General features: G+C 40.7%; 1 protein-coding gene across 2 annotated transcripts in view; it reads left to right on the top strand.

Annotated features, from left to right (window-relative positions):
* Window positions 1-25,498, top strand: part of HMG20A (high mobility group 20A) — a 98,115-nt gene extending 72,617 nt beyond the window's left edge. Inside the window, exons 7-10 of one of the 2 annotated variants that reach the window (XM_045848580.1) lie at window positions 18,164-18,239; window positions 19,477-19,629; window positions 20,540-20,682; window positions 23,988-25,498. In XM_045848580.1, coding sequence (XP_045704536.1) covers window positions 18,164-18,239; window positions 19,477-19,629; window positions 20,540-20,676 — 366 coding nt within the window. In that variant the 3' untranslated portion in view covers window positions 20,677-20,682; window positions 23,988-25,498. Of the gene's footprint in view, window positions 1-18,163; window positions 18,240-19,413; window positions 19,630-20,539; window positions 20,683-23,987 lie in introns of both variants that reach the window. The other variant, XM_045848579.1, reaches the window with a different exon arrangement.
* Window positions 25,499-25,849: the final 351 nt, after the last annotated feature.

Genomic DNA, 25,849 nt, shown 5'->3' with positions numbered 1-25,849 from the left:
TCCTGTCACATTCCCCCCTTTGATGCTATAAGATGTTTTCATCCCTTTAGCATCACTATATACCTGGCTATATGGCTGAGGTCCTTGGGAGGGTTGCAACTGCTGATACTGGTGTTGGTACTGCTGGAGGGCTAACATTTTGGTAGCTGCCCTATGAGTTACTGTGGCCCCAGGTGTTAGACCAAGGTCCGGAGGATGTAGGGTCCCATATGCCTGACACTTCCGGGTCTGGTATCCTATGGTCCTGGATATCACTTTAGTCTGGGATACCTTCCCTCCCCAAGTGCAGAGGGATTGCTGTGGCTGAACGCAACCCGATGGCATATCAGTGGAGGAGCTGAAAGCTGACCTTGGGAGATAGCAGGAGACCACTCTACCGCTGAGCATAATCCTATGTCCGGGGGTATTACATTTGCAGGCTGGGGCTGAGACAGGGGCCACATTTGTTAAGTGAAGCATACAATAAACCCAAATGCAGAAACCAAACAGAGATAAACTATTCCTAGTGTGATCCGCTTCATGGGATTCTATTCTGTAGGGGTCACAGTCACTAGTCCAATTCCCAATGCTCCTGCGAAGGTGCCAATTGAAGTCAGGTACCCTGCAGAACAATGGCCCATTCCTTGGTGTCTTCTTTACTGGCTGGCATCCTCCGGTGCCTTAGCGTGGGTATTTTAGGTGCAGGCCTAGTCCTCGCGTCCTCGGGATCTGCTGCTGTTTTGACCCAGCTGTAGTGGATCCAAAGGGTGACTCCTGCAACCTAGGCAATGCTAGTGGCAGCAAGTTTGTCCAGGGCAGTCCAGTTTCCTGGTAGAATTTAGCTAAGGTCCCATTTTCCATCCACGCCCCTGATCATACCGTGAGTACTTCTGACAAGCCTGGTTGCTGAGCGTTGTGCTGGGTGATGCACCAGAACCCGGAGGAAGCTCATAGGCTGCTGGGTCAGGTGAACCCGATGGAGCACCGTGAAGGGCCATGACAGAGGACTGCGAGGATGGCTATGGGGGCACTTCAGATACATAGCGCATGCCCTCTGCAACTCGATGTGAAGAGTAGGAGTGTGTTCAGGATGTGCTTCTTGTGTTCTTTCCTTAATTTAGTCAGGCGCTTCAGCAGCGTGTGTGTTCCCTCCCAGCACCGTTCCTGGGATGGGTCACCAGGAGGAGGTCATCCATGTACTGCAGAATTGTCAGGTCTGGCCCCCCTTAGCGAGGGGATTCCCGTCTCCTGCTAGGGCTTCCCCAAATAAGGTTGGGGAGTTCTTAAACCCCTGGGGCAGTTTAGTCCAGGTCAACTGAGTCTTGACCGCTGTGTGTGGATCTTTCCATTCAAAGGCAAAAATGGGTTGGCTGGAAGGTGCCACAGGAATGCAGGAGAAGGCAGCCTTCAGATCAAGGCAGGTAAACCACGTTGCTGTTGGGGGAAGCTGGCTCAGGAGGGTGTACAGGTTCGGGACGACCAGTGGAGGGTGACAGCTGCTTCATTGACGGCCCGCAGATTCTGGACGGGCCAGTACCTGCTCCCGTCCGGCTGCCATCATGGGTCTGGGAAAGTGTGTCCCCATGTTATGAAGCCAGTCTTCTCTGAGCTCCCACACAGGCACTGTAACTCGGGGGACCTGCCTCCCAGTCACATCTTGGGCGGTGGGAGTCTTTATCTCCTGGCCCAGAGCATGGCCACAGCTATTTAGCATATCTAAGTGACCAGCCAAAGGCTATAGGTATGTCAAATGACTATGCCATGGATTAGCTATAAAGCTGTTGCTGTACAAAACAGCCCTGCATGTTCTTGCTCTGTGTGTCCCTCCCCAACTCACACCTGTGGGGGAAGGGGTGAAGACATCTTAAAATCTGGACGCCTTGAGTTCTGGACCCCATTTTAAATGCCCATTTGGGGTCCCCTCTCTTGGCTGCACCCTGTAATAATCTCTCATTTCAGATATACACCCACTTTAAATTCTTTTAAAGGACAATGGACAAAGGTCTCATCTTCTTGTAACTGCTTCCGGCTGGAAATGGATGTTGTTCTACCTACCCGTGGGTCTGGGGTGCCCTGAAGGGGGGGTGCAGCACAGAGGGAGTACTTCCTGTAAGGGGAAGTACCTTACAGAATCCTGGTCAGTTGGCTGTCACCAGGAAGTTACAGGCTTGGTGTCCAAAGGCTGGCATTACTGGACCGTTGGCATCCTGGTCATATTCTGGAGGTGACAGATTTGGACAGAGTTGGAAGACACAATTAAATTATAACCACTAAATGACAAAGGCAGGGGCTTAGGTGAAGAATAGCTTATCTGGAGGAAGGTGTACAAGGCATGCTACACCTATCCAAAACTCTTGTGGCCCATTATACTTCACTCGGGCTGAGGGGAATATATTAGGATTTCCCTCCTTTCAGATATCTGAACCCTTCCTGTCCAAGCCATCAAGACAGAAAAGGGAAAATCAGTTCTAAAGTGAAGCCCACAGATCACCCAAACTGCTCATCAACCCAACCAGTCAGTTCAGCCAAACCGTTGAGTTTCAGGGGGTGATGCTGAAGAATGGGCTCCTTAAGTGAGGCCTATATTGCAACCACTCACTCAGGTAACGAAGTCATAGGCATACGTCCTATGAAAACAGAAGAACACACAGGTTAATTCACATGGTAGTCTCCAAACCAGTCTCTGTGCCTGTGAGACTGTTTTTTGGGAAGACATTCAGTTGCAAGGTCCTTCCTGCAATGACATTTAGCAATGGCAATTTGACAGGTTCTCCATACCTGTAAATTGTATATCTGATGATATTACAAAACCAGTTTCAACTTTCAAACAAAAAGACACTTACTTTCAAGACAGTTAGCCGCGTCATTCTGGTGTCCAATACTGAGCATTGTGATTTTCCTTGAACCACAATTTTTCTCCTTAAGATCACCCTCAATGTTATTAAAGGGACTACTTTGAGTTCCGCTTTTTATTTTGACTGTTCATTTGCATAAACACACCAAGAGCAGCCTGGATCACTTATGATCTTTAAGTCTGCTTTGCTGGAACTCACACAGGGAACCTTTAGATTGACTTCTCAGTCCGCCCCTCAGAGCACAGAAGCAGAGCCACACATCCGTCATCTGGCTTCGCCTGTACCAATTGTTTCACTCAGATCCTTGAGGCTTCCACTGTGCCCACAGGTTTCTTTTTGGCCATCTTTCATGAAAGTAACCTTCGTTCCTTCCCTGGAAAGACTGCTATGAACTGTACAACCAACCAAAGTACCAGGCTTTTCTCGTGGACTTACACTAGCTTCGCAAGTCAATCCCAGTTCCTTAGGGCTTTCTGGTGACAACCAGACCCATATATGCCTCCTTCAGATGTGACATTTCAGTTAAAGTCTTGGTTAACAAAACCGCTATTAACGACTGATCTTGTTGGTTTTATGCAAAGAAACCTTATGTTTTCACTCACTCCTTCAGAATGCCAAATTCTGGAGGGATCAGGTAGGGAGAAAAATACAAAGCGTGAAGGAAAATCTTTTTCCTTCTGATATCCATCAGGCTTCTTAAAACTTTCACTTCTACAGACTTTCTGCAACATTCACAAACCCTTTATTCTTTCTTTCATACAGCTTCTGATATCCACCAAGATTGCATCTCCGTGCCTTATACCTTCTACTATTAACTAACACCATGTAATTCCTTCCTAAAACTTTTACTTTTCTATTTATTTTTGCTGTTTCCCACAGACTTTCTTCATTTATATATACACATATATATATTATATTTTTTATACTTTCCTACAGAGTGTGAAGTTTCAACCTTCCCTGGAATCCTCAGTTTCCTCTTTAGAGCAGATAAAGATCAAAATCCAAAACACAAGAGTTCCAGAATAATACACAGGTAGGGGCATTCTCTTGCACCAATGCGTCCATCGGTGCCTCACAGAGACATGCTCCTTCAGGCCCGGTCTTTTGGCAGAGACATGCTGCTTTGCCTCTGGCTGAAGCACTCATCAGCCCCAAATGACCCTTCCTGGGTCCCAAGTGGCAAAGGCATTCTCCCCAACCAGTTACAGGCGACCTTTCTTAGGTCTCACAGGTGACCTTAAACAGTACAGAAGGTTTCTGTTCAGAAACAACACCAATGTTAGAAATTTGCTCTTTTCCCACAAAACCAGAAAACAAATAGTTGAGGTTTCCTTTACTCCAGGTTTAAAACTTTACATTCTTTATACATAATTTTACTCATTCAGATTTAACCATCATTCTCTTTTAATCCTGGTTCCTTTCCCACTCTGGGAAGGACTATATTTAAACTCAGCATGTGGCAGCCGAAAGTCCCTGGCACTGCAGGTACCTTCCACTAAAATTCCCTAGATTTGTAGGGACATCCTGCAGTTTTCTGAAGCTCAGACCCTGCAAACACCCTATAGGTCAGATATTCACCCTTGGACCTCAGTTCATGTCCTTCAGAACCAGAGCCACTCTTATCATAACCAGTTACACAGAGAACCAGACTGATGCGGCGCCCACACAGCAGCAGCATACAGCCTATAATCTGAAGAGAGCCCTTAGCCTGGCACCTTGCCCAGTTCCAAGATGGAGGGGCTCTCACGTGACCCATCATCCAAGATGACGACAACCATTCACGCTCCACCCTCCACAGTGGGGCACGCACGTGGCTTGTCCTCCATTTTACCCAAAATGGTGGCATACCTACATGGCTTGCTGTCCAATCTCCTACATGCATGCAATATAGTACTATGGCAGAACCCCACCCCCCACCCCGTGATGAATTCGCCCAATTGGCGCAGGCAGACAGAGGAAAAGGGGATCTTTCGTATGCCCGCCGCAGGTGAGGGCCCAATCAGACTCTTTAAGCCTGGCCGGCTCCTGGAGTCACAGATACATTCACACACACAGTCACACAGAGTTTACAACCCCTCTCCCCCCGCAGTAGGAGTCCAATGGTCTGAGCCTTGGCCCAGACTCCTGAATTTTTCCAGTTGAGAGGTGATCAGCCTCTCTCTGGTCTCGGGTCCAGTCCCCGGGGCACTTATTCCGATTGGCGCTCCGACAGTTCGTGGTTCATCTCTCCCCCTCTGCCCGGGTCTTAGAGTGGTCGGGGACGCAGCATGGGAGTCTAAGCCCGAAACAACCGGAGCATGTGCTCCTTCCCTTGCATCAGGGCTCCCCGGTCGCCTTCATTGGAGGCAAAATGCCTGCTCACGTGAGTTGTTTCCCGGTCAGGGAACCAAAATGTTGCGGAAAATAACTCACATGCGGGAGAGATGGCGGAGCACAATCCTTTATTATGCGCGTGTGGGCTCAGAGGGGAATCCCAAATTCTGAGCAATGAACTCAAGCTGGAGTTTCCTTTATATGCTTGTTACAGGGCAAAAAGGGAGGGGGGAACAACTGCTAAAAGCAAGCATACAGAAGCAGAAGCGAAGGTTAGTGTTTTGGCCTTGAGACAACTGCTTATCAGGGAAAGGCTGCTGTCTGGGAACAGCGGCTGGTCAGCTCCTAACAATGGCTCCTGTTCAGCTGTGTCCTGTCACATGCTCTTTATTATGTTGAGGAATACTCCTTCTATTCCCACTTTGCTGAGTGTTTTTATCATAAATGGGTGCTGTACCTTATCAAATGCTTTTTCCACATCTATTGATATGATCATATGATTTTTGTCTTTGCTTTTGTTTATGTGGTGTATTACATTTACTGATTTGCGAATATTGAACCATCCTTGCATGCAATATTGAACCATCCTTGCATCCCTGGGATGAATCCCACTTGGTCATGGTGTATGATCTTTTAAATGTATTGTTGGATGTGGTTTGCCAATATTTTGTTGAGGATTTTAGCATCTATGTTCATCAGTGATATTGGCCTGAAGTTTTCTTTCTTTGTTGTGTCTTTATCTGGTTTTGGGATTAGGATGATGTTGGCTTCATAAAAAGAGTTTGGGAGTCTTCCATCATTTTGGATTTTTTGGAATAATCTGTGAAGGATACGGTTTAGCTCTTCCTTAAATGCTTTGTAGAATTCTGTGAAACCATCTAGTCCAGGGCTTTGGTGTGTCAGGAGTGTTTTGATTACTGCTTCCATTTCATTTGCTGTTACTGGTTTGTTTAGGCCTTCTACTTCTTCTTCATTGAGTTTTGGAAGATTATATTTTTCTAGAAATTTGTCCATGTCACCTAGATTTTCAAATTTTTGGCATACAGTTCTTCATAGTAATTTCTTACAATCCTTTGTGTTTCTCTGGTATCAGTTGTAATCTCTCCTCTTTCATTTCTGATTGTGTTTATTTGGGTCTTCTCTGTTTTTTTCTTGATGAGCCTGCTTAAAGGCTTGTCAACTCCTGGATTCATTGATCCTTAGAATTGTGCTTTTTTAGTGTCTGTGTCATTTAATTCTGATCTGATCTTGGTTATTTCCTTCCTTCTGCTTGCTCGGGGCTGTCTTTGTTGTTGTTCCTCAAGTTCTTGTAGATGTAGGGGTAAGTTGTTTGTTTGCAATGTTTCTGTCTTTTTTAGGTGGGCCTGTATCGTTATAAACTTCCCTCTCAGGACTGCTGTGTCCCATAAATTTGGGGTTGTTGTGAGTTCATTTTCATTTGTTTCCAGAAACTTTTTGATTTCTTCCCTAACTTCAGTCTTTACCCATTCATTGTTTAATAGCATGCTATTTAATCTTTATGAATTTGAGTGTTTGGGGTTTTTTCCCTTGGGGTTGGTTTCTAGTTTCAGTCCCTTGTGGTTGGAGAAAGTGCTTAGTATGATTTCAGTTTTCTTGAATTTGTTGAGGTTTGTTCTGTGTCCCATCATGTGGTCTCTCTTTGAAAATGTTCCATGTGCATTTGAAAAGAATGTGTATTTAATCTTCTTTGGAATGGACGGCTGTATATATATATATCAGTTAAGTCCATTTCATCTAGGGCATTGTTCAGTGTCACAATATCTTTCAGTGTCACAATATCTTTGTTGATATTTTGTTTGGAAGATCTGTCCAGTTTTGACGGTGGAGTGTTAAAACCCCCCACTATAATTGTGTTGCTGTCCATATCTTTCTTGAAGTCCTCTAAGATTTTCTTTATGTATTTGGGTGCTCCTTTGTTGGGTGCATATATATTTACAATGTTTATGTCTTCTTGGTGGATTCTTCCCTTGAGTATTACGAAGTGACCTTCTGGGTCTCTCTTTATGGCCCTTTTTTGGAAGTCTATTTTGTCTGATATAAGTACTGCTACCCCAGCTTTTTTTTCCTGTCCATTTGCTTGGAATATTTGTCTCCAGCCCTTCACTTTCAGCCTGTGTAGGTCTTTTATCCTGAGGTGGGTCGCTTGTAGGCAGCATATATGTGGGTCATGCTTTCATATCCATTCAGCTATTCTATGTCTTTTGATTGGAGCATTTAATCCATTTGCACTTAAGGTTATTATTGATAGGTACTTATTCATTGCCATTTTTGTACCTGTATTCCCTCTTTTCCTTCCTTTCCTTAAAGCAGTCCCTTTAGCATCTCTTGGAGAGCTGGTTTGGTGGAGGTGTATTCTTTGAGCCTTCTTTTGTCTGGGAAACTTCTTATTTGGCTTTCTGTCTTGATTGAGAGCCTTGCTGGGTAAGGTAGCCTTGGTTGCAGACCTCTGGTTCTCATTACTTGGAATATTTCTTGCCATTCTCTTCTGGTTTGGAGCATTTCCATTGAGAAGTCAGCTCCTAGCCTTATTTGGGCTCCCTTGTATGTTACTTCCTGTTTCTCCCTTGCTGCCTTTAAGATTTTCTCTTTGTCTTGAAATTTTGCTATTTTAATTATGATGTGTCTTGAGGTGGATCTCTTTGGGTTCGTCTTGATTGGGACTCTCTGTGTTTCCTGGATTTGTGTGACTTTTTCTCTCATCAAATTAGGGAAGCTTTCCATCATTACTTTTTCAAATAGGTTTTCTATCCCTTGCTCCTCTTCTTCTCCTTCTATATTATTATGTTTCATATTATCTTGCCTTTCTCTTAATCCCTCTTCATTCTTTCTGAGCCTCTTTTCCTTTCTTGCTCTTTCTGCGTGTTTCTTTTCTACTTTGTCCTCCAATTCGCTGATCCAATCTTCTTCTTCATCTATCCTGCTTTTGATTCCTTCTACTGTGTTCTTCAGTTCAGAAATTGTATTCTTCATTACCTCTTGGCCCTAGTTGATAGTTTCTATTTCCTTTTTCATGTTGATATAGTTTGCAGTGAGTTCATTGTAGCTTCCCTGCAGTTTCTCGTAGCTCATTGTGAGCTCTTTGAGCTTCCTGATGATCATTGCTTTGAACTCAGTATCTGATAGTTGAGTTGCCTCTATTTCTTTTAGCATTTTTTCTGAGGCTTCCTCCTTTCCCTTCATTTGGCGATTGTTTCTTTGTCTTCCCATTGTTTGTGAGACTCTTCTTGTTAGCCTCTGCTTCTTAAGTTTACGTGTTCTGGCTCCCTGGGTTTATGGTGTGAACTTCTGTGGTAGAATACTTGTGAGATTCAGTGGTGCAGTCTTCTCTGGGTCTCCTGGTGTTCACAGCTTCCACCTACTTTTTTTTTTTGTGATCAGTTGGAGGGGTAAGGCAAAATGGTTTAAGACAGCTAGAGAGTATTCTATGATATTTAGAATAGCAGCCAGTAGAGAAGATACAGGAGATCCTTTGGCTGTGTATAGTGTTAACTGATCTTCCACCCAACTAGCCACTATTTAGAAAGGATGGGAAGTACATAAGACTCTTGTTGTTAGGGAGGGAAGGATTGTGAGTTGAATCTAGAAAGCAGTGAGGTTGTGGGAGGTCAGATTCTGAGATAAGGTGAGAGTAAAGGATAGTAAATTGGTTAGTGTGTGAGAGAATAGAGTTAACCACTACAGTAATAGAGTTTAGAAACTGAAGTGAGCTAAGATCAGGGAGGAGTGTTGTGAAGTATTTACAGTTGTATGAAACAGCTATTATTTACAATAATATTAGAGCAGTAATCATATGACAGAATCTATGTGATCTGAATAACAAGAATAGGGAGTATAGGACCTTCAGTACTGTGCTAAAGGAACACAAGTGACGTGAAGGACAGTGAATTAGCAATACACTGTGGAAGAGAGATCAGGGGAAACCTGTCAAATGATACAATATAACCCGCCAAGCAAAGAAGACTATACAGAAGGAAAAGTACAGAAATACTATTAAAATAAAAGGTGTAGGAATAATGGAAAAAAATACACATATACAATAACTTGCAGGTTCTTTGTAATAGCAAAGCGAATTTTGTCCCACTGTCTCAACTGTTGGGTTGCCCCCTCTTTGGTTCCAACTCTGGTCTTTCACAGTTCCAGGTTTTTGGGTTGGTTTTTTTTTCCTTTTTGTCTCACTTATAGGTATTCAAAAAAGGGGGGGGTAGAAGAAGGGAGGAAGAAGAGATAAAATTGGAAAGAAAGGAAGAAAAGAGGAAGAAGGTATTGAAAGATAAAACAATAATATAAATTTTTAAAAAATAAAAGATTTCTTAAAAAAAAAAAACACCTCTTTTTGGTTTCAAACTGGCCAAACCACCATCCAGTTTTTCTGGTCTTCCTGGCTGAGGGGCGATTGGTATGGCTTTTCTCCCTTCCTGTTCTTCACTCAGCTAGTCTTGCGCCCACTCTCCCCAGAGCTAATCTGACACCTCTCCCCAGAGCCTTGGATGTAAGATCTAGGTCTTCCTGAGAGTGCTCTTTCCCCCGGGTTACTGCTGTGGACTGGGGTGCAGCGCACACTCAGTCAGGCTGTCTTGGTGCCACAGCTCAGGTGCGTACCCTTCCTAGTGGTATGGAGGTGTGCGGGGCCTTCCACACAAACTTCCCTGTCACCTCGGGATCACAGCCCTGCTGGTTGGGGAGGAAGCCGAGGGGCTGATGCTGGGGTATTCCCCAAACAGTTCTTCTTCTTGGGAAATTGCTCCTACTCAAGCCTGCGGCTCCGTACAGCCCAATTCTCCAGGCAGACCAGTGATTATCCAAGGCAGTGCTCGTCACTGCGTGACTCTCAACTCTCCCAAACTGGTGTCCACAGACTCTGCATGTGAATCCCCTCTCTGCCACTTCAAGCAACCAGGTCTCTCCCAGTGCCGTTTAAACCTTGATTGGCCAGGGAGGGAGGGAGCAATTGACCCGGCTCTCACCCAAGGACTCTGCTGCAGCTATACTTCTAATTTATATTCATAATGCTTTCAACCTCAAATTCATTGTAGAAAGGGCAGCCGGACATTTTGAAATTTACATTATTCTTAAGGATCATTGTGGAATGTATTTTGCAGTAGTTTTGTGAGAATTTTATTTCAAATTTTATTCTTAAATTTACCAAATTATTGGTGAATGACTTTTAAGCTTTGTTATTCTTTTCTGTTTCACATAATCCTTGGCTTTTTCATTTTTAAAGCTTAGATACTTCTGATGTCTTTATTTCATTTGTTTGTTTTTCCTATGTCTGCAGACAGTCTTAAAGAGCCCCAGTAATAATGTGCTCCTGCCCTGGCTGGCATAGCTCAGTGGATTGAGCGCGGGCTGCGAACCAAAGCATCACAGGTTCGATTCCCAGTCAGGGTACATGCCTGGGTTGCTGGCCATGACCTCCAGCAACCGCACATTGATGTTTCTCTCTCTCTCTCTTTCTCCTTCCCTTCCCTCTCTAAAAATAAACAAATAAAATCTTTAAAAAACAATAATGTGCTCCTTATAAATTAGAAGTACTAATGGAATACCATTATTATTGTTCATGGCTGGGAGATTTCCATTAAATTTTTATGTTCACTGTGCAAACTTAGAATGGATAGTCCTATATCAGAGAGCATTTTACATGCATAAACAATTGAAAAAATACCTACAAATTTTCTTTATTTCTACCTCAGTTACTTCCACAGCCATATACTGTTGAATATTCAAATCACACAATTGAGAAATAGCCTCCAGATTCTCCATTTGGGAAGTTAATGTGGATTTGTTTTAAAGTGTCTCATTGCACAGCAGTTTGTACACCTTAGATAATTCAGTACTTAACCTGCTTGAGCCCAAGAAAGTTTGTTTTCACTGAAGAGATAAGTAAATACATTTCCCTTGCAGCGTAACTGGACTGATTCCTGCTTATGCTGTTTCCTTAAGGAGACATAATGACTGTGTCTTTAGCACTACGTATTTAATTTAGCTTCTTTTAAAGAATTAACTGTTCTATTATTTTTCAATTGCAGTTTACATTCAATACTATATTAGTTTCAGATGTACAGTATAGTAGATAGACATTTCTGTAACTTAGAGTGATCCCGTGATGTCTAGTACCCCATCATACCATACATAGTTATTACAACATTATCACTATATTCCCTATGTTTTACTTTATAGCCTCATAACTGTTTTATAACTGCAGATTTGTACTTCTTGATCCCTTCACCTTTTTTCACCCAAACCTTGCAAACCCAATCCTCCTCCCAACTGTCAACCATCAGTTTATTTCTCTGCATATATGAGTCTTTCTTTTTTGTTTGTTCATTTATTTTGTTTATTAGATTACAAACATGAATTCATATGGTATTTCTTTTTCTCTGTCTCATTTCACTTAGCATAATACCCTCTAAGTCCATCCATGCTGTCACAATGGTAAGACTTCACTCATTTCTAAGGCTGAATAATATTCCATTGTTTATGTATACCACATCCTCTTTATCCAGTTGTCTGTTGATGGATACTTAGATTGCTCCCAGTCTTGGCTACTGTAAATAATGAATATAGGGGTTTGTATATCTTTTTGAATACAAAAGATATGTTCTGTAAAAAGATATGTTTGTTTGTTCTGGATTTCTTTGGATATATTCCCAGAAGTGGGATCTCTGTGTCACATGATAGTTCTATTTTTAATTTTTATAAGAACTTCCATACTGTTTCCACAGTGGCTGCACAAATTTGCAAAACCACCAACAGTACACTAGTGACCCCTTTGCTCTGCATCCTTGCCAAGGCTTGTTATTTGTTTATTGATGATAGCCAATCTGGCAGGTGTGAGGTGATGTTTCATTGTAGTTTTAACTTGCATTTCTATAATCATCAGTGGCATTGAACGTCTTTTCATATGTCTATTAGCCATCTGTATGCCCTCTTTGAAGAAATGTCTATTCAAGTCCTCTGTCAATTTTTTAATTGGTTGGGTTATTTGGGGTTTTTTATTGGACAGGTGGGGTTGTTAAGTTGTATAGATTCTTTATAAATTTTGGATATTAACCTCTTACCAAATGTGTGATTGGTGAATATTTTCCTCTAGTCAGTAGGCTGTCTTTCGTTTGTTAATGGTTTGCTTTGCTGTACAAAATCTTTTTAGTTCGATGTAGTCCTATTTATTTTTTTATTTTTTCCTCTCACGTAAAATGACATATCCAAAAAAGAGTATTACTAAGAGCAATGTTAGAGAATTTACTGCCTATATTTTCTTATAGGAGTTTAATGGTTTCAGGTCTTATGCTTAAGTCTTTAATCCACCTTGAATTTATTCTTGTATATGGTGTAAGAAAGTATTCTAGTTACAATCTTTTGCATGTATATGTCCAGTTTTTCTGATACTATATATTGACTATACTGTCTTTACCCCACTGTATATTTTGCCTCCTTTATTATAGATTAACTAACCATATAAGCATGGGTTTATTTCTGGGCTCTCTATTTGTTCCTTTGATCTGTTTATTTTATGCCAGTACCAGGCTGTTTGATTATTATAGCCTTGTAATATAGCTTGATACCTGGTAGCATGGTACCTCCAGCTTTGTTCTTTCTCAAAATTTCTGTGGCTATTTGGATTTTTTTGTGGTTCCATATAAATTTTATGATTATTTGTTTTAGTATGCAAAAAATACCATTGGTATTTCAGTAAGGATGGCATTGAATCTATAGATTGCTTTGGGTGGTATGGACATTTTAACAATGTTAATTCTTTTTATCTGTGAGCATGGTATGCTTCCATTTATTTGTGTCATCTTCAGTTTCTTTCTTCAATGTCTTATAATTTTCCAGATACAGCTTTTTTATCTCCTGGGTTAGATTTATTCTTAGGTATTTTTATGCCATTATAAATGGGATTGTTTACTAAATTTCTCTTTCTGATAGTTTGTTATTAATGTATAAAAATGCAACCAATTTCTGAATATTTATTTTGTATACTGCTCTGATGAATTCATTTATTATTTCAAAGAGTTTTTGGTGGAGTCATACAGGATTCTCTATATATGATATCATGACATCTGCAGATAATGACAGTTTTACTTCTTCCTTTCCAATTTGGATGCATTTTATTTCTTTTTATTGTCTGGTTGCTATAGCTAGGACTTCCAACACTATATTGAATGGAAGTGGTGAAAGCAGACATCCATCTCTTATTACTGATCTTAAGGGAACTACATTTAGTCTTTTACTGTTAAGTTTGATGTCACCTGTGAATTAGTCATATATGGCTTTTATCATAAGTGAATGATAGATTTTTGTCAAGTGCTCTTTAAGGATCTATTGATAGGATTATATGATTTTTATTCTTCATTTTGTTTGTGTATCATGTTAATTGATTTCTGGATATTGAAAAAACCTTGCATCCCAGGAATAAATGCTACTTGATCCTGGCGTTAGATCTTTTTACTGTATTGCTGAATCCTGTTTGCTAGTATTTTGTTGAGGATTTTTATGTGTATGTTCGTCAGGGATATCAGCCTATAATTTTTTTTGTAATATCTTTGTTTTGTTTTGGAATCTGAGTAATGCTGGCCCCTCATAAAATGAGGTTAGGAATGGTATGTGTTAATTCCTTTGAATGTTTGGTAAAATATACCTGTGAGGCCATCTGTCCCAGGACATTTTTGTTTGTTGTAAGTCTTTTGATTACTGATTCTATTTTGTTAGTAGTTACCAGTCTATTCAGATTTTCTGTTTCTTCTTAAACCAGTCTTGGAAGATTGGCTATTTCTAGCTTTTTACCCATTTCTTTCTGGCTGTCTAATTTGTTGGCATACAACTGTTCATAGTATTCACTTACCATGTTTTGCATTTCTGTGGTGCCAGTCATCATTTTTTCTCTTTCATTCATGGTTTTATTTATTTGGGCTCTTACTATTTTTCTTTATAAGTCAGCTAAAAGTTTATTAATTTTGTTTGTGTTTTCTAAGAACCATATCTTGGTTTCATTAATCTTTTTATTGCTTTTTTTAGACTCTATTTTATTTATTTCTACTCTGATCTTTATTATTTTCTGTTCACTATGGACTGTGTTTGTTGTTTCTTTTCTAGTTCCGTTAGGTATAAGATCAGATATTTATTTGAGATTTTTCTTGTTTTTGAGGTAGGCCTATATTGTTGTGCCTTTTCCTCTTAGAGCTTCTTTGGCTGTGTCCCAGAGATTTGGGGGTTGTTGTGTTGTTTTTATTTGTCTCAAGGAATCATTTGATATCTTTTTGGATCTCATTGTTAACTCATTTACTATTAAGTAGTATGTTATTTAGCCTCCATGTGTTTGTGTGTTTATTAGTTGTCCTTTTGTAAATGATTTTTAGTTCATGGCACTGTGATCAGAGAAGGTATGATTTCAGTCTTCTTAAATTTACTGAGACTTGTTTTGTGGTTTAGTGTGGTCATGGAAAATGTTCCATGTTCCCTTGAAAAGACTGTATATTCTGCTGCTTTGGGTTGAAAAGTTCTACGAATGTCAGTTAAATCTATCTGGTCTATCATTTAAGGCTGGTGTCTCCTTGTTGATTTATTGTCTGGGTGATCTATCCAGTGGATGGATAACAGTGGATAGTTAAAGTCTCCTACTATGATTGTATTACTGCCAATCTCTATTTCTGTCTATCAGTATTTGATTTATTTATTAAGTGCTCCTACATTGGGTGCTTAGGTGTTTACAAGGGTTATATCCTCTCTTTTGATTGATCCCTTTATCAGCATTTAATGTCTTTCTTGGTCTCTTGTTACAGCCTTGGTTTTCAAGTCTATTTTGTTTGGCTTAAGTATTGCTACTCCAATTCTTTTTCTTTTTAATTGTCATTTGCATGAAATACCTTTTTCTTTCCTTTTAGGTCTATGCATGTCTTTCTATCTGAAGTGGGTCTCTTATAGGGAGCATATGTTAGGTCTTGTTTTCTTATTCATTCAGTCACCCTGTGTCTTTTAGTCGAAGCATTTAGTCCATTTACTTTTAAAGTAATTATTGATAGGCGTATGCAAGGTCTGTTCAGAAGGTATCCAGCCATATAATATGAAAAATAGAGACATTTATTGAAGATACAAGATACAAGAAACATTATACATAGGAGAGTGACAGCTTAGTCCCCTTAAAGGAGGCACCTTGAGATCTCACACATTTCTCCCAGTTGCCATCAGCTGCCCTATCATATTTTCCTGAATCTTGTCAATGGTCTGAAATCTGTTCCATTTCAAAGGTGATTTTAGTTTGGGGAAGAGCTAGAAGTCACAGGGCTCCAAATCTGGGCTGTAGAAGGGCTGAGTCACCTGGGTGATTTGATGTTTTGCCAAAACACTCTGCATAAGACATATTGTATGAGTGGGCGCATTGTTGTGATGAAGCTGCCAATCATTAGTTGCCCATGACTGGGCCTTCTGACTCATCCAAATTGTTTCTGTGGAGGAATGTTCAAGCTTAACACAAAAATTTGATGCAGATTCATTACTCTACTCACCCAGTCATTTTAAATGCAACAGCCACACAGTACACATGCTCACTCAACAGTGTCTCCCACCCCCACTGACTAGTACAGTGAAATCATCACTGTTCACACATACACATTCCAGTCCATTCTCCTTGGCTGCCAGGTTACATCAGTGTTGCACAAACCATTCTTGTTAAATTAACAGTGGCAAGACTTTTTCCTGACAAACCTTGTAGTTTGCCATTTTTAATTATATTTTATTGTTTATGCTATGACAGTTAGACCCACTTTGCCCCCTTCTCAGCACACCCCACTCGTCAGGCAAGCCCCACACCATTGTCCATGTCCATGGGTCATGCATATATGTCCTTTGCCTACTCTGTTCCCTGTGCTGTACCTTACATTCCCATGACTATTCTATAACTACCAATTGTACTTGTTAATACCTTCACCTTTTTCTCCCATCCTCCCAGTCCAGCCCTTCTCATCTGACAACCATGGAAACGTTCCCTGTGTCTATGAATCTGTTTCTGTTCTGCTTTTTTGTTTACTTTGTTTTTTAGAATCAATTGTTGATAGATATGTATTTATTGCCATTTTATTGTTCCCATTTCTTGATCTTCTTAAAGAAGACCTTTTAACATTTCAAATGATACTGATTGTCTCTCTTTAAGTAAGTTCTCAATCCTTTGCTCTCTTCTTCCTTTGGTATTCCTGTGCTGCTTGTGTCATTACACTTGATGTTGTCCCAGTGTTCCCTTAAATTACCCTCTTTTTATTTATTTATTTTTTGTTGTTGTTGTTCTGATTGGGTATTTTCTGCCATCTTGTCTTTTAAATTGCTGATTTGAACTTCAGCTGCATCTAATCTGCTGTTTTTTTCTGTCTAATATATTCTTTATTTCTGACTGGATCTTTTTTATGGTTTTTATCTCTTTGTGTAATTTCTCACTGAGTTCATCTATTTTTACCTAAGTTCAGTGAGCATCTTTACAACCAGTGTTTTGAACTCTGTACCTGGGAGATTACTTTTTTCTATTTGTTTTGGGGTTGTTGGGTTTTTTTTGGAGATTTCTCCTTTTCTTTCATTTGGGACATATTTCTTTTTCTTCTCATTTTGGCTGCCTCCTTGTGTTTGCTTCTATGTATTAGGTAGATGTGTTGTGCCTTTCAGCTTTGGCAGGATGGCCTTATGTAACGGGTGTCCTGTGGGACCCAGCAGTGCAATCTCCCTGTTCACCTAAGTTTGGTGCTCCAGGAGTGTTCCTTATTTGAGTTGTGTGTGCCATCCTGTTGTATTTGAGCACATCAGTGATTGGTATTGACCCTTACTTAGTCTGACTGGCTATGAGGACTGGCCCTGACTATAGCAGATGGGCTGTTATGCAAGATTGACCTCTTGGAGTGAGATTTGCTATAGTAGGGCTCTAGTGCCTGCTTGTCCACTCTTTGGTTATGTCATTTTTGGAGCTAATTGAGGTGGTGCTCTGGTATGGTCTGAGGTCAGCTGCCAGGTTTGTTGGTTCTTGGTCCTCTTGAGAGGGCCTCTGGTGCAGTCCCAAGTGAGCTCTACCCCCTCTGTCTGGCCTGGAGCTACCTGGTAGGAGCTACAAAGTGATCTGAGGTTGATAGCTTCCTATGCAGGACTAGGAAATGCCTAAGAGAGGCCACATTACAAACTGAGGCTGACTGCCACTAGTGCCAGGCTGGGAGCTGCTTACCATAAGGACAGGGCATGCCGAGGCCAGCCGATACTTGTTTGGGATTTTGGACCTTTCAGAGAGTTTAGGGAAGTCCACAGCACTGGCCAAGACCCAGCCACACATGAGGGACACCCACTGTAAGGGGTTTAGGCCTGTGTACTATTTGTGTGGTGTGGGTTCTCAGATAATCCCTCAAGTAGGGTGAGTTTGATAGATACTCAGATTTAGTGCCTGTCAACATCTGGATACTAAGTGGGAAAGGGCTCAGCAAAGGAACAATGACTTCTACCAGCACTTCTGTGTGGGAGAAAGCTGTCTCTCTAGCTATTGCCCTGAAGACAGACAATTCAGTTCCTCCCAGGATGTCCCTGGCACTTTTGGGGCTTCGGCCCCAGCACTGGAGATTAGAGTAAGTGACTTCGAGTAAATCCATGTGCAGGTTCCTTAAGAGGAACACCTGGGACTCCAGAAACCTCCATCTGTCTCCAGCATCGGAGACCAGGGCTGGGGTGCCAGTTGTGGGGCTAGGACCCCTCAATCTATAAGGGTGACCTCCAAATCCAAGATAATCCTTCCTGATTCTTAACTACCACACATGGGTGTGGAACCTACCTGTTACATGTCTCTGCCCCTCCTACCAGGCTTGATGTGCCACCTTCTTTATATCCTTATAGTTCTTCAGCTAGTCTTCAGGTGGTTCTCAAGGGTGGTTACTCTGTAATTTAGCTGTAATTTTTATGTGCTCATAGGAGGAGGCAAGCATAGTGTTGACATATTCCACCATCTTGACTGAAACTCTTTTGTTATTCTTGATTCACAGAAAGAAACAGAGGTAAAGGAACGGTCTGTTTTTGACATCCCTATATTCACAGAGGAATTCCTGAATCACAGCAAAGGTGATTACTGAAGTATCTTTATGTACTCCTCAGGTCTGTGAAAGGGAATTTTGTTCTCAGGAGGAATTCCTTGCTCAAAAGCAGTGGTATTGGCATTCCAGATTCTAGGACTGGTCTGGAAGGAAAAAATTGCTTGTATTTTACTCTCTAGTAAAGACAGCTTCTCAAAGACCAGTAAAGGAAAGTTAGGCCAGTATTGTCAGAACAGCTTTAGTGTCTGGATCAAAGCACATAAACGTACATCACTAATTCTTTTGCTTTCAGACTGTTAGCCTGGAGCCCTTTGTACAAATGAAAGCTCACATTGGGTGTCCCAAATACAAAATAAAGGAGGGCAAAATTTAAGATCATTGTAGTAAAGATGAGAAACCAAAGCTGTGCTTGCCCATTCTCCCAGTGTTCTCCTCAGGCTTTTAATTGTATAGTTTAAAAGAACAAACAGCCCTGTAGCTGAGTGTAGCTCAGTGGAGTGCAGGCCTGTGAACCAAAGGGTCACAGATTGGATTCCCACTCAGGGCACATGCCTGTGTTGCAGGCCAGGTTCCCAGTAGCAGGGCACAGGAGAGGCAACCACATATTGATGTTTCTCTGTCTCTTTCTCCTTCCCTTTTCCTCTCTCTAAAAATAAATAAATAAAATCTTTTTTTTTTTTTTTTAAGAATAAACAGCCCTAACTGTTGGGGCTCAGTTGGTTAGACATCTTCCCACAAAGCAAAAGGTTGCCAGTCAGACTCCTCCTGGTTGGCACATGCCTGAGTTGCAGGTTCAGTCCCTGTCAGGGCTCCTGGTAGAGGCAACTGATGGATGTTTTTCTCCCTTCCTTCTGGTAGGTAGGTAGGTAGGTAGGCAGATAGATAGATAGATAGATAGATAGATAGATAGATAGATAGATAGATAGATAGAAAGAAAGAAAGAGTCTTCAAAAGAACAAACAAACAAAAATACTGGGAATTGCAGCTATTCCTTGCAAACTTCAGTATAGAATATGACCAGTTTTAAGAATTAAAATAGCTCTGGGGAGCCAGGCATTTCATAGCTGAAATTGCTATCTGGAAGGCCATAATGAGAATAGAGAGATCTAAGCTGAATGTTCTTGGAATAGTCACTGGGACTTCTCAGAGAGGAGTGTTCCATGTGTTCTGTGTGTATCTGGTTGGGGTGGGGACATCCTCAGCTCGGGAGGCAGAGCTCCGCCAGCTTCGCAAATCCAACATGGAGTTTGAGGAGAGGAATGCAGCCCTGCAGAAGCACGTGGAGAGCATGCGCACCGCAGTGGAGAAGCTGGAGGTGGATGTGATCCAGGAGCGCAGCCGCAACACTGTCTTACAGCAGCACCTGGAGACCCTGCGGCAGGTCCTAACTAGCAGCTTTGCCAGCATGCCCTTGCCTGGTAATGCCGCCCTTGCCTGGTAATGATGTCCTTACCTGAGTACTTCAGAAAGTGGGAGGTGCTGTTTATGTTGGTGTTGGTGTGGTGAGGCTGAAGTCTCCCCTAAGAGGGAAATCAATAAAATAAGAGGTTTTCCCCCTCAGGGTTTTTCTGTGGGTCATTGTATTTAATAATTACCTGAAATCTTAGGTTCTCTGGTCATTTAAATTTTTCCCAATTATATTTTAATATTATTTACTTTCTTATTAGGCTTAACTTGATATTCAGAACAATGAAAACTAAGTAATAATAAATCCTGACTTAGAGCACTTTTCTTGTGTGTATTTGCTTGGTTTGTAATTTTGTTTTAATGAGAAGGGAGAAGAAAATAAACACTAGTATTTCTTACATATTCTTTCTTGTTGAGGTAAGTCACAAGAGAATACTGGGAGTCTCTTAACTTTTTGTTATATGCAGCTAATCATACACACTATACAACATTTATATACCCATCTGTTTATGCAGGGGTGTCCAACGTTTTGGCATCTCTGGGCCACACTGGAAGAAGAAGAGTTGTCTTGGGCCAATACAAACACTAACGAAAAATGATGAGCAAAAAGAAGGTTTTAAGTAAATTTATGATTTTGTCTTGGGCCGCATTCATAGCCATCCTGGGCCACATGCAGCTCACCAGCCATGGGTTGGACACCCCTGACAGAGTATGTAGATTTCATTTTCTTTGAGATCTAAAAAAAGTCTCTCCTCTGAAATTAAAATTTTGTCTGTGGAGCAGACCATATTAGAGGCATATGGATTCACTTAACTGTGGATTCTTTTTCTTTTCTTTCTTTTGCTATGGATTCACTTAACTGTGTTATGGTCAAACCACATGGGGAGGATTTTCTTAATTTTTCTTCTTATCTCACTTCAGGAAGTGGAGAGACGCCTACACTGGACACCATTGACTCATATATGAACAGACTGCATAGTATTATTTTAGCTAATCCCCAAGACAATGAAAACTTCATAGCTACAGTTCGAGAAGTTGTGAACAGGCTTGATCGTTAAGGAATGGTGAGTACTCACTGATACAATACTATGAGGGGGGGACCCAAAAGAACCAGGGATTTATTTATAAAAAATTATGTATTGGTTTTTACATATTTAAACTTCATTCACCTTCAGAGTATTCTCCATTTGATATAATACATCTATCAAGACGTTCTTTCCACTTCTCAAAACAGTTTTTGAACTCAGTTTTGATACCTTTTAGTGCTGCTGCCATTTTTTGTTTCACCTCTTCCCCATTGGCAAAACAGCCCTTTAAGGACGTTTTTTTATTCAGGGAACCAAAAGAAAAAATGTCAATCAGGGTGCGATCCGGTGATTATGGAGGGTAGGGCACACAGTGGTCATGCCATTTTTGGTCAAAAACTGCTGAACACATTGTGGGCAGATACGCTTGTAAATCACCTATTATGAAATGGGCAAATGCATTGAAAGAGTCTTCAGAAAAATTCACTGAAGCCAAACGCAGCCTCTCACAACAACACCAGCTGGTACACTGATACAGATAGGTTCCTAGAACACTCAGCTAGCAGGGGAATCTTGTACTACAAGAGACCCGCCCTCTAGAAGATAATTCCAGTTTTTTTGGGAGGGGATCCTCCCTTATATATGCCAGCATGACTTCAAAAAGAAGATTGCATTAGTCTTCATCAATACTGCTAAAACCCTGGAATGACACTGAATAAATGAGTTGGAGACTTGATTAAGATCCTGTTACATTGTGACTAAATATAGTCAATAATGTTAGAAAACAAAATCAAAACAGTTTTTCTCACATATGCCTCAGAGCGGTATAATGAAAGGAGCATTATTTTTGTGGTTGGTCCTTGGTTATATTGTCACTCATTACCTGTATGCTCAGGTACTAGTTTCCCAAAGACTATTGAAGAATGAGTGAGGAACTTTGAAGAAATCACCCCCAAAACAGCACTTTAAATACAAGGAAAAAAAATAAATATCACTTAATTTTTAAGCTTCATTTTCTCTGGAAAATATTAATGATAATTTACAATAATAGTCAGAGAGACATTGTATGTATATGAACCTGCATAAGGAAGAAACTTTTCATTGACTACTGAATATCAATAACTGTTGTAAGTTAAATCTTAATGTGGACTAAGCTTACAATGAAAGAGTTCCCTGATTAAATGGAAGAAAAAATAAACTCTCAATAAGCAAAAAAGAGAGGACAGAGAAAATTAGCTTTTTAAAAATATATTCAACAAATTACTAGTAATATGTGCTGTGTTCTTTTCTAGGAGGCAAAAAGTGACATGAAGATACCTTCATTTCCAGAAGGTGTCTGCCCATGTAATAATGGTCAGTCATCCAGTATAATTTCTTAAGTAGAACTGGTATTTGCTCATTCAAATTCCTAGAGATGTAAAGTACTTTTTTGTATGCATCCCACAAAAGTGACAACCCCTTAGTCTACCGATTAAATTGTTCTATACCTATGGACATATAATACTGTGGAAATCCTAGGGTTGGACCATATATAGATACTAAAATAAAAGTGAGCAGCAGGATATGCCCCTAGGAATGGCCAGTCTTGGGTTTAAATCTTTTATATATGTGTCCTGTAGGTAGCTGTGTGAGCACACCTTATTTATATATTCATATTCTAGCATGGTTTGAACCTTGAGCAACATGTATAAAAATAAGTAAAACCCATGATTCTTTATCTAATGAGGCAACATCTGCCAGCAGAGGCAAAAGCAATAGTCTTTATCCTTCTTGGCCCTGCCCTCAGATGATAACTATACAAGGCAATTTTTATACTTTAGCCTCGGCCATGCTCTGATGGAGAAAGGATTACTGTTTTTCTAGTGAGTAGTCAGATGGAAGAGACTGTACTGGACTCCCTGCAGAATAAAGTACAAGCATTAGTGCTGCTGTTTATGAAGGGAACAGCTTGTAAATCCACGCCTGGGATTTTGAGGAGCTCATTATCCTCATTTTCACATGGTGTTTTCAGTTAGCACTCTTGCAGGCTTGACAAGAGACCTAGGAGAAAGAGTGTGGAAAATTGTGAAAAAACACAGTAACTGATAACGTGGTGTCACCTCACATAGGTCAGTTACTGCAAATTTTGAGCGAAAAGTGGTTTTCTGTTTTGAGCATTTTGTGAATAAAATAATCCTAACACTTTACTAATCTTAGGGATAGAAACAATAGTATCTGCTTTCTGAGGTGTCTTTGATAACCTAGAATGTTACCATAATCCTTGATTTCAAACTACAAATATTTTGTCCTTGAAAAAACAATATCTGAAAATGTGAATCATTTTATTACTGTAGATTTTTACAGTGTAGTCATGCAATCATAATTAAGATTATGTATTTCCCCAGACCCTCAAAACTGTCAAACAAAATAAAGATTGTGGTTAATACTAGCTTGACTTCCTTATACAAATGTGTACAGACAGCGAGGCCCAATATCCTTAGTATTTGTAATGCATTTAAGTACTCTGACATAAGGTTGGCAAAGTTTTCATTGACTATCAGGAGCCAGAGAGTGAAGGAAAGCTAATGGTCTCCCATTTTAGAGTAGCACATTAGAGCTAGAAGGTACCATAACTTTTAGAAATTCCAGTACACAGTATCTGTGTAGATGAGTGCAGAATCCAGGTCTAAAATACATGTATTAAAAGTCTGGTTCAGTGGAGTTTCTAAAACATTGCTATAAGGAGGTGGGAGTGGGTGTAAGGGGAAAGCTCTAAAAGCTTTTAGAATGAGAGCATTAAAGTAAATAGGTAAAAAATTACAATCCAGTAATGTTACAAAATTTTGGTCAGCCAATTAAAAATTATTCTTATAAGTTTACAGTGGAAGAATTCCCCCAGCTGGCATCTTTCTTTGTAGCTAACTTGTACCTAGAGAAAAATGGCGCTGAGAGGAAGACTTGAGGGTGATTTCATGTTGAGAGGTGACCTTTTTATGTTGCTTGATTTCAGTCAAACCAAATGATAAATATTAGGCTGTTTGAGGATTGAAAAAAAACTTAAGTGATTGCATTTTTATCACTGTAACAAAATTTATTGATGGTGTGCACATAATACATTCGTGCATATGCAGAGATCCTTAGATTTATACTTGGAAGAAAATTTATTTTGATTGGCCATTATTCTTTGGACTAGAGTATTAATTCTATCATCAGATTTGTCCCTCGTAGTTGCTTGTCTGTGTTAATCTGAACGATTTTTCTAAATTCACATTCTCTCCCCCTCCCTCCCTCCCTCCCTCCCCCTCCCTCCCTCCCTTTCTCCCTCCCTCCCTCCTTTCTTCCTTCCTTCCTTCCCTCTCCTACAGGTCTTAGAGCTCCAAGATGTTCTGTAAATGGTTAGATTTGTGAGGAATGAGAAGCCATCTGTGGACATTTGAACTGAGTGGAGGCAGAGGAGTACAGATGACTCTGCTTGTGTGGGAACTATCAGCTGTGTGTTAAATGCCTTCACCCCAGAAAGCCATATGAGGAGCAGAAAAAAGAACATAAGAACATGTTAACGAACTTCCTTTGGAATCACCCTTGTGAAGCTTTGAAAGCATGCAACCACTCTCCCAAGTCTTCAGTTTCCTATCGTCTGCTTTTCTGTGTCTGCATATATTCTGCTGACATCTTATGCAGCAAAAAAGAAGCCTTCTCATTGTTCTACTTTAGATTGGACCTTTTAATCAGTGATGCTTTGGTTTTGTCTGCCTGTCACTTTTTTAATGCATTTGGGGGTTATATTTTTATTCCCTTTACCCTCACAAAATTATACATCTCCATTTTCTGACCACTGGGCATTGCTGATCAACAGGGTTCTGAAAGAGTTTCTCTTATTGGACAGGCCCAATCTTCTCCTATCTTTGTCCTGCTGTGACTCCAGAGAAAGGGTCTTCTTGTTCACAGCAGTCTGTGCAAGATGTTGTTTCCTGTGCCACACAGTGCCTGGTGAGTGCCAGCCCTCACTCCAGCCCTTGAGGAGGCTTTGTGAGTGTTGCCCCAAGAAGAATATACCTCCTCAGTACTGCCTGCTGTTTTCTGAGGTTTACTCTTGCACATACCCTGCATTTCAGCCCCAGTAAGGTTCTTCTGTTCCCATCTGTTGACAGTGTCTTGTGGAGCATTTTTTTTTTTAAAGGAGAGAACATTGGTAAATAGGAGAGAACAGGAAAAGTAGTTTCTCATTTGGCATTGAAAAAAAACCCTGAAGTTTATAAGTAAAAACTGACACCGTCTGCTCTAGGCATACTGATTCATGGATGTGGGTAGGTGAGGTGTCATCATAGTAGTCGAGTGAACTGACAAAAAGGGCACAGAGAAATTCTCAAGTCATTTGTCTTCCTTCTGTAGCCATACTGTAGAATCTATGTCAAAAGAACAGGCTTTTCTTTCTTCTTCCCCCTTAGTAAGTATAATAAAAAAAAACACATACACACCCAAAAGGGGACAGGAGTTTCTGACTCTTACCTTACAGTTTGGGTTTGTCTTGATGCGCTACAGCACAAGGCTGACAATTGCAGCTCTGATCTTTGGAACCAAACCCAGGCATGCTGAGACCATTGTCCAGGCATCATGCCATCAGAGCAGGTAGAAGTGTGGCCTCTTCACAACATGCTCACAAGTCAAGGTGCAAACAAGAAACCCACTGTCACATTGCTGCACCATCCTATCTTCCCAGCATCTCCGTACCTGATTTCTTCAATAGCCCAAAGGAAATAAAAGAACAACAAAAAACAGCCTTCTTCTTTTTCTTTCTTTCTTTTTTTTTTTTTTCTTTAGAAAAAGGAAAGGAGAGAGAGAAGAGGGGGGCTGGGAGAGAGACATTGATTCATCGTTCCACTTATTTATCCATTCATTGGTTGATCCTTGTATGTGCTGTGACCAGGGATCAAACCTTCAGCTTTGGCCCTATCTGGACAATGCTCTAAACAACTGAGCTACCCAGCCAGGGGAGGGAAAAAACAGCCTTTTTTAATGTCTTATATGAACACACTTCAAATTACCATGCACTGAAGCCCACATATCACCACTTGGCAATTTTTAGAATAAGAACCCATCATTAACTACTGCTATAAACCTAAAAAACTGTTTTGCTCTTACCTGTTACTGCTGGTCCTGTCACTTTTCTCAGACTCCTTGCCTGCTAAGTTCAACCTAGAATACTGTCTATAGCCACAGGACATCC

Source organism: Phyllostomus hastatus, unplaced genomic scaffold (genome assembly GCF_019186645.2).
Source record: "Phyllostomus hastatus isolate PE091 unplaced genomic scaffold, TTU_PhHast_1.1 phas_contig_62, whole genome shotgun sequence".
NCBI lineage: Eukaryota > Metazoa > Chordata > Mammalia > Chiroptera > Phyllostomidae > Phyllostomus > Phyllostomus hastatus.
The sequence above is the reverse complement of the archived record's forward strand: the minus strand, read 5'-3'. Positions and strand labels throughout refer to the sequence as shown.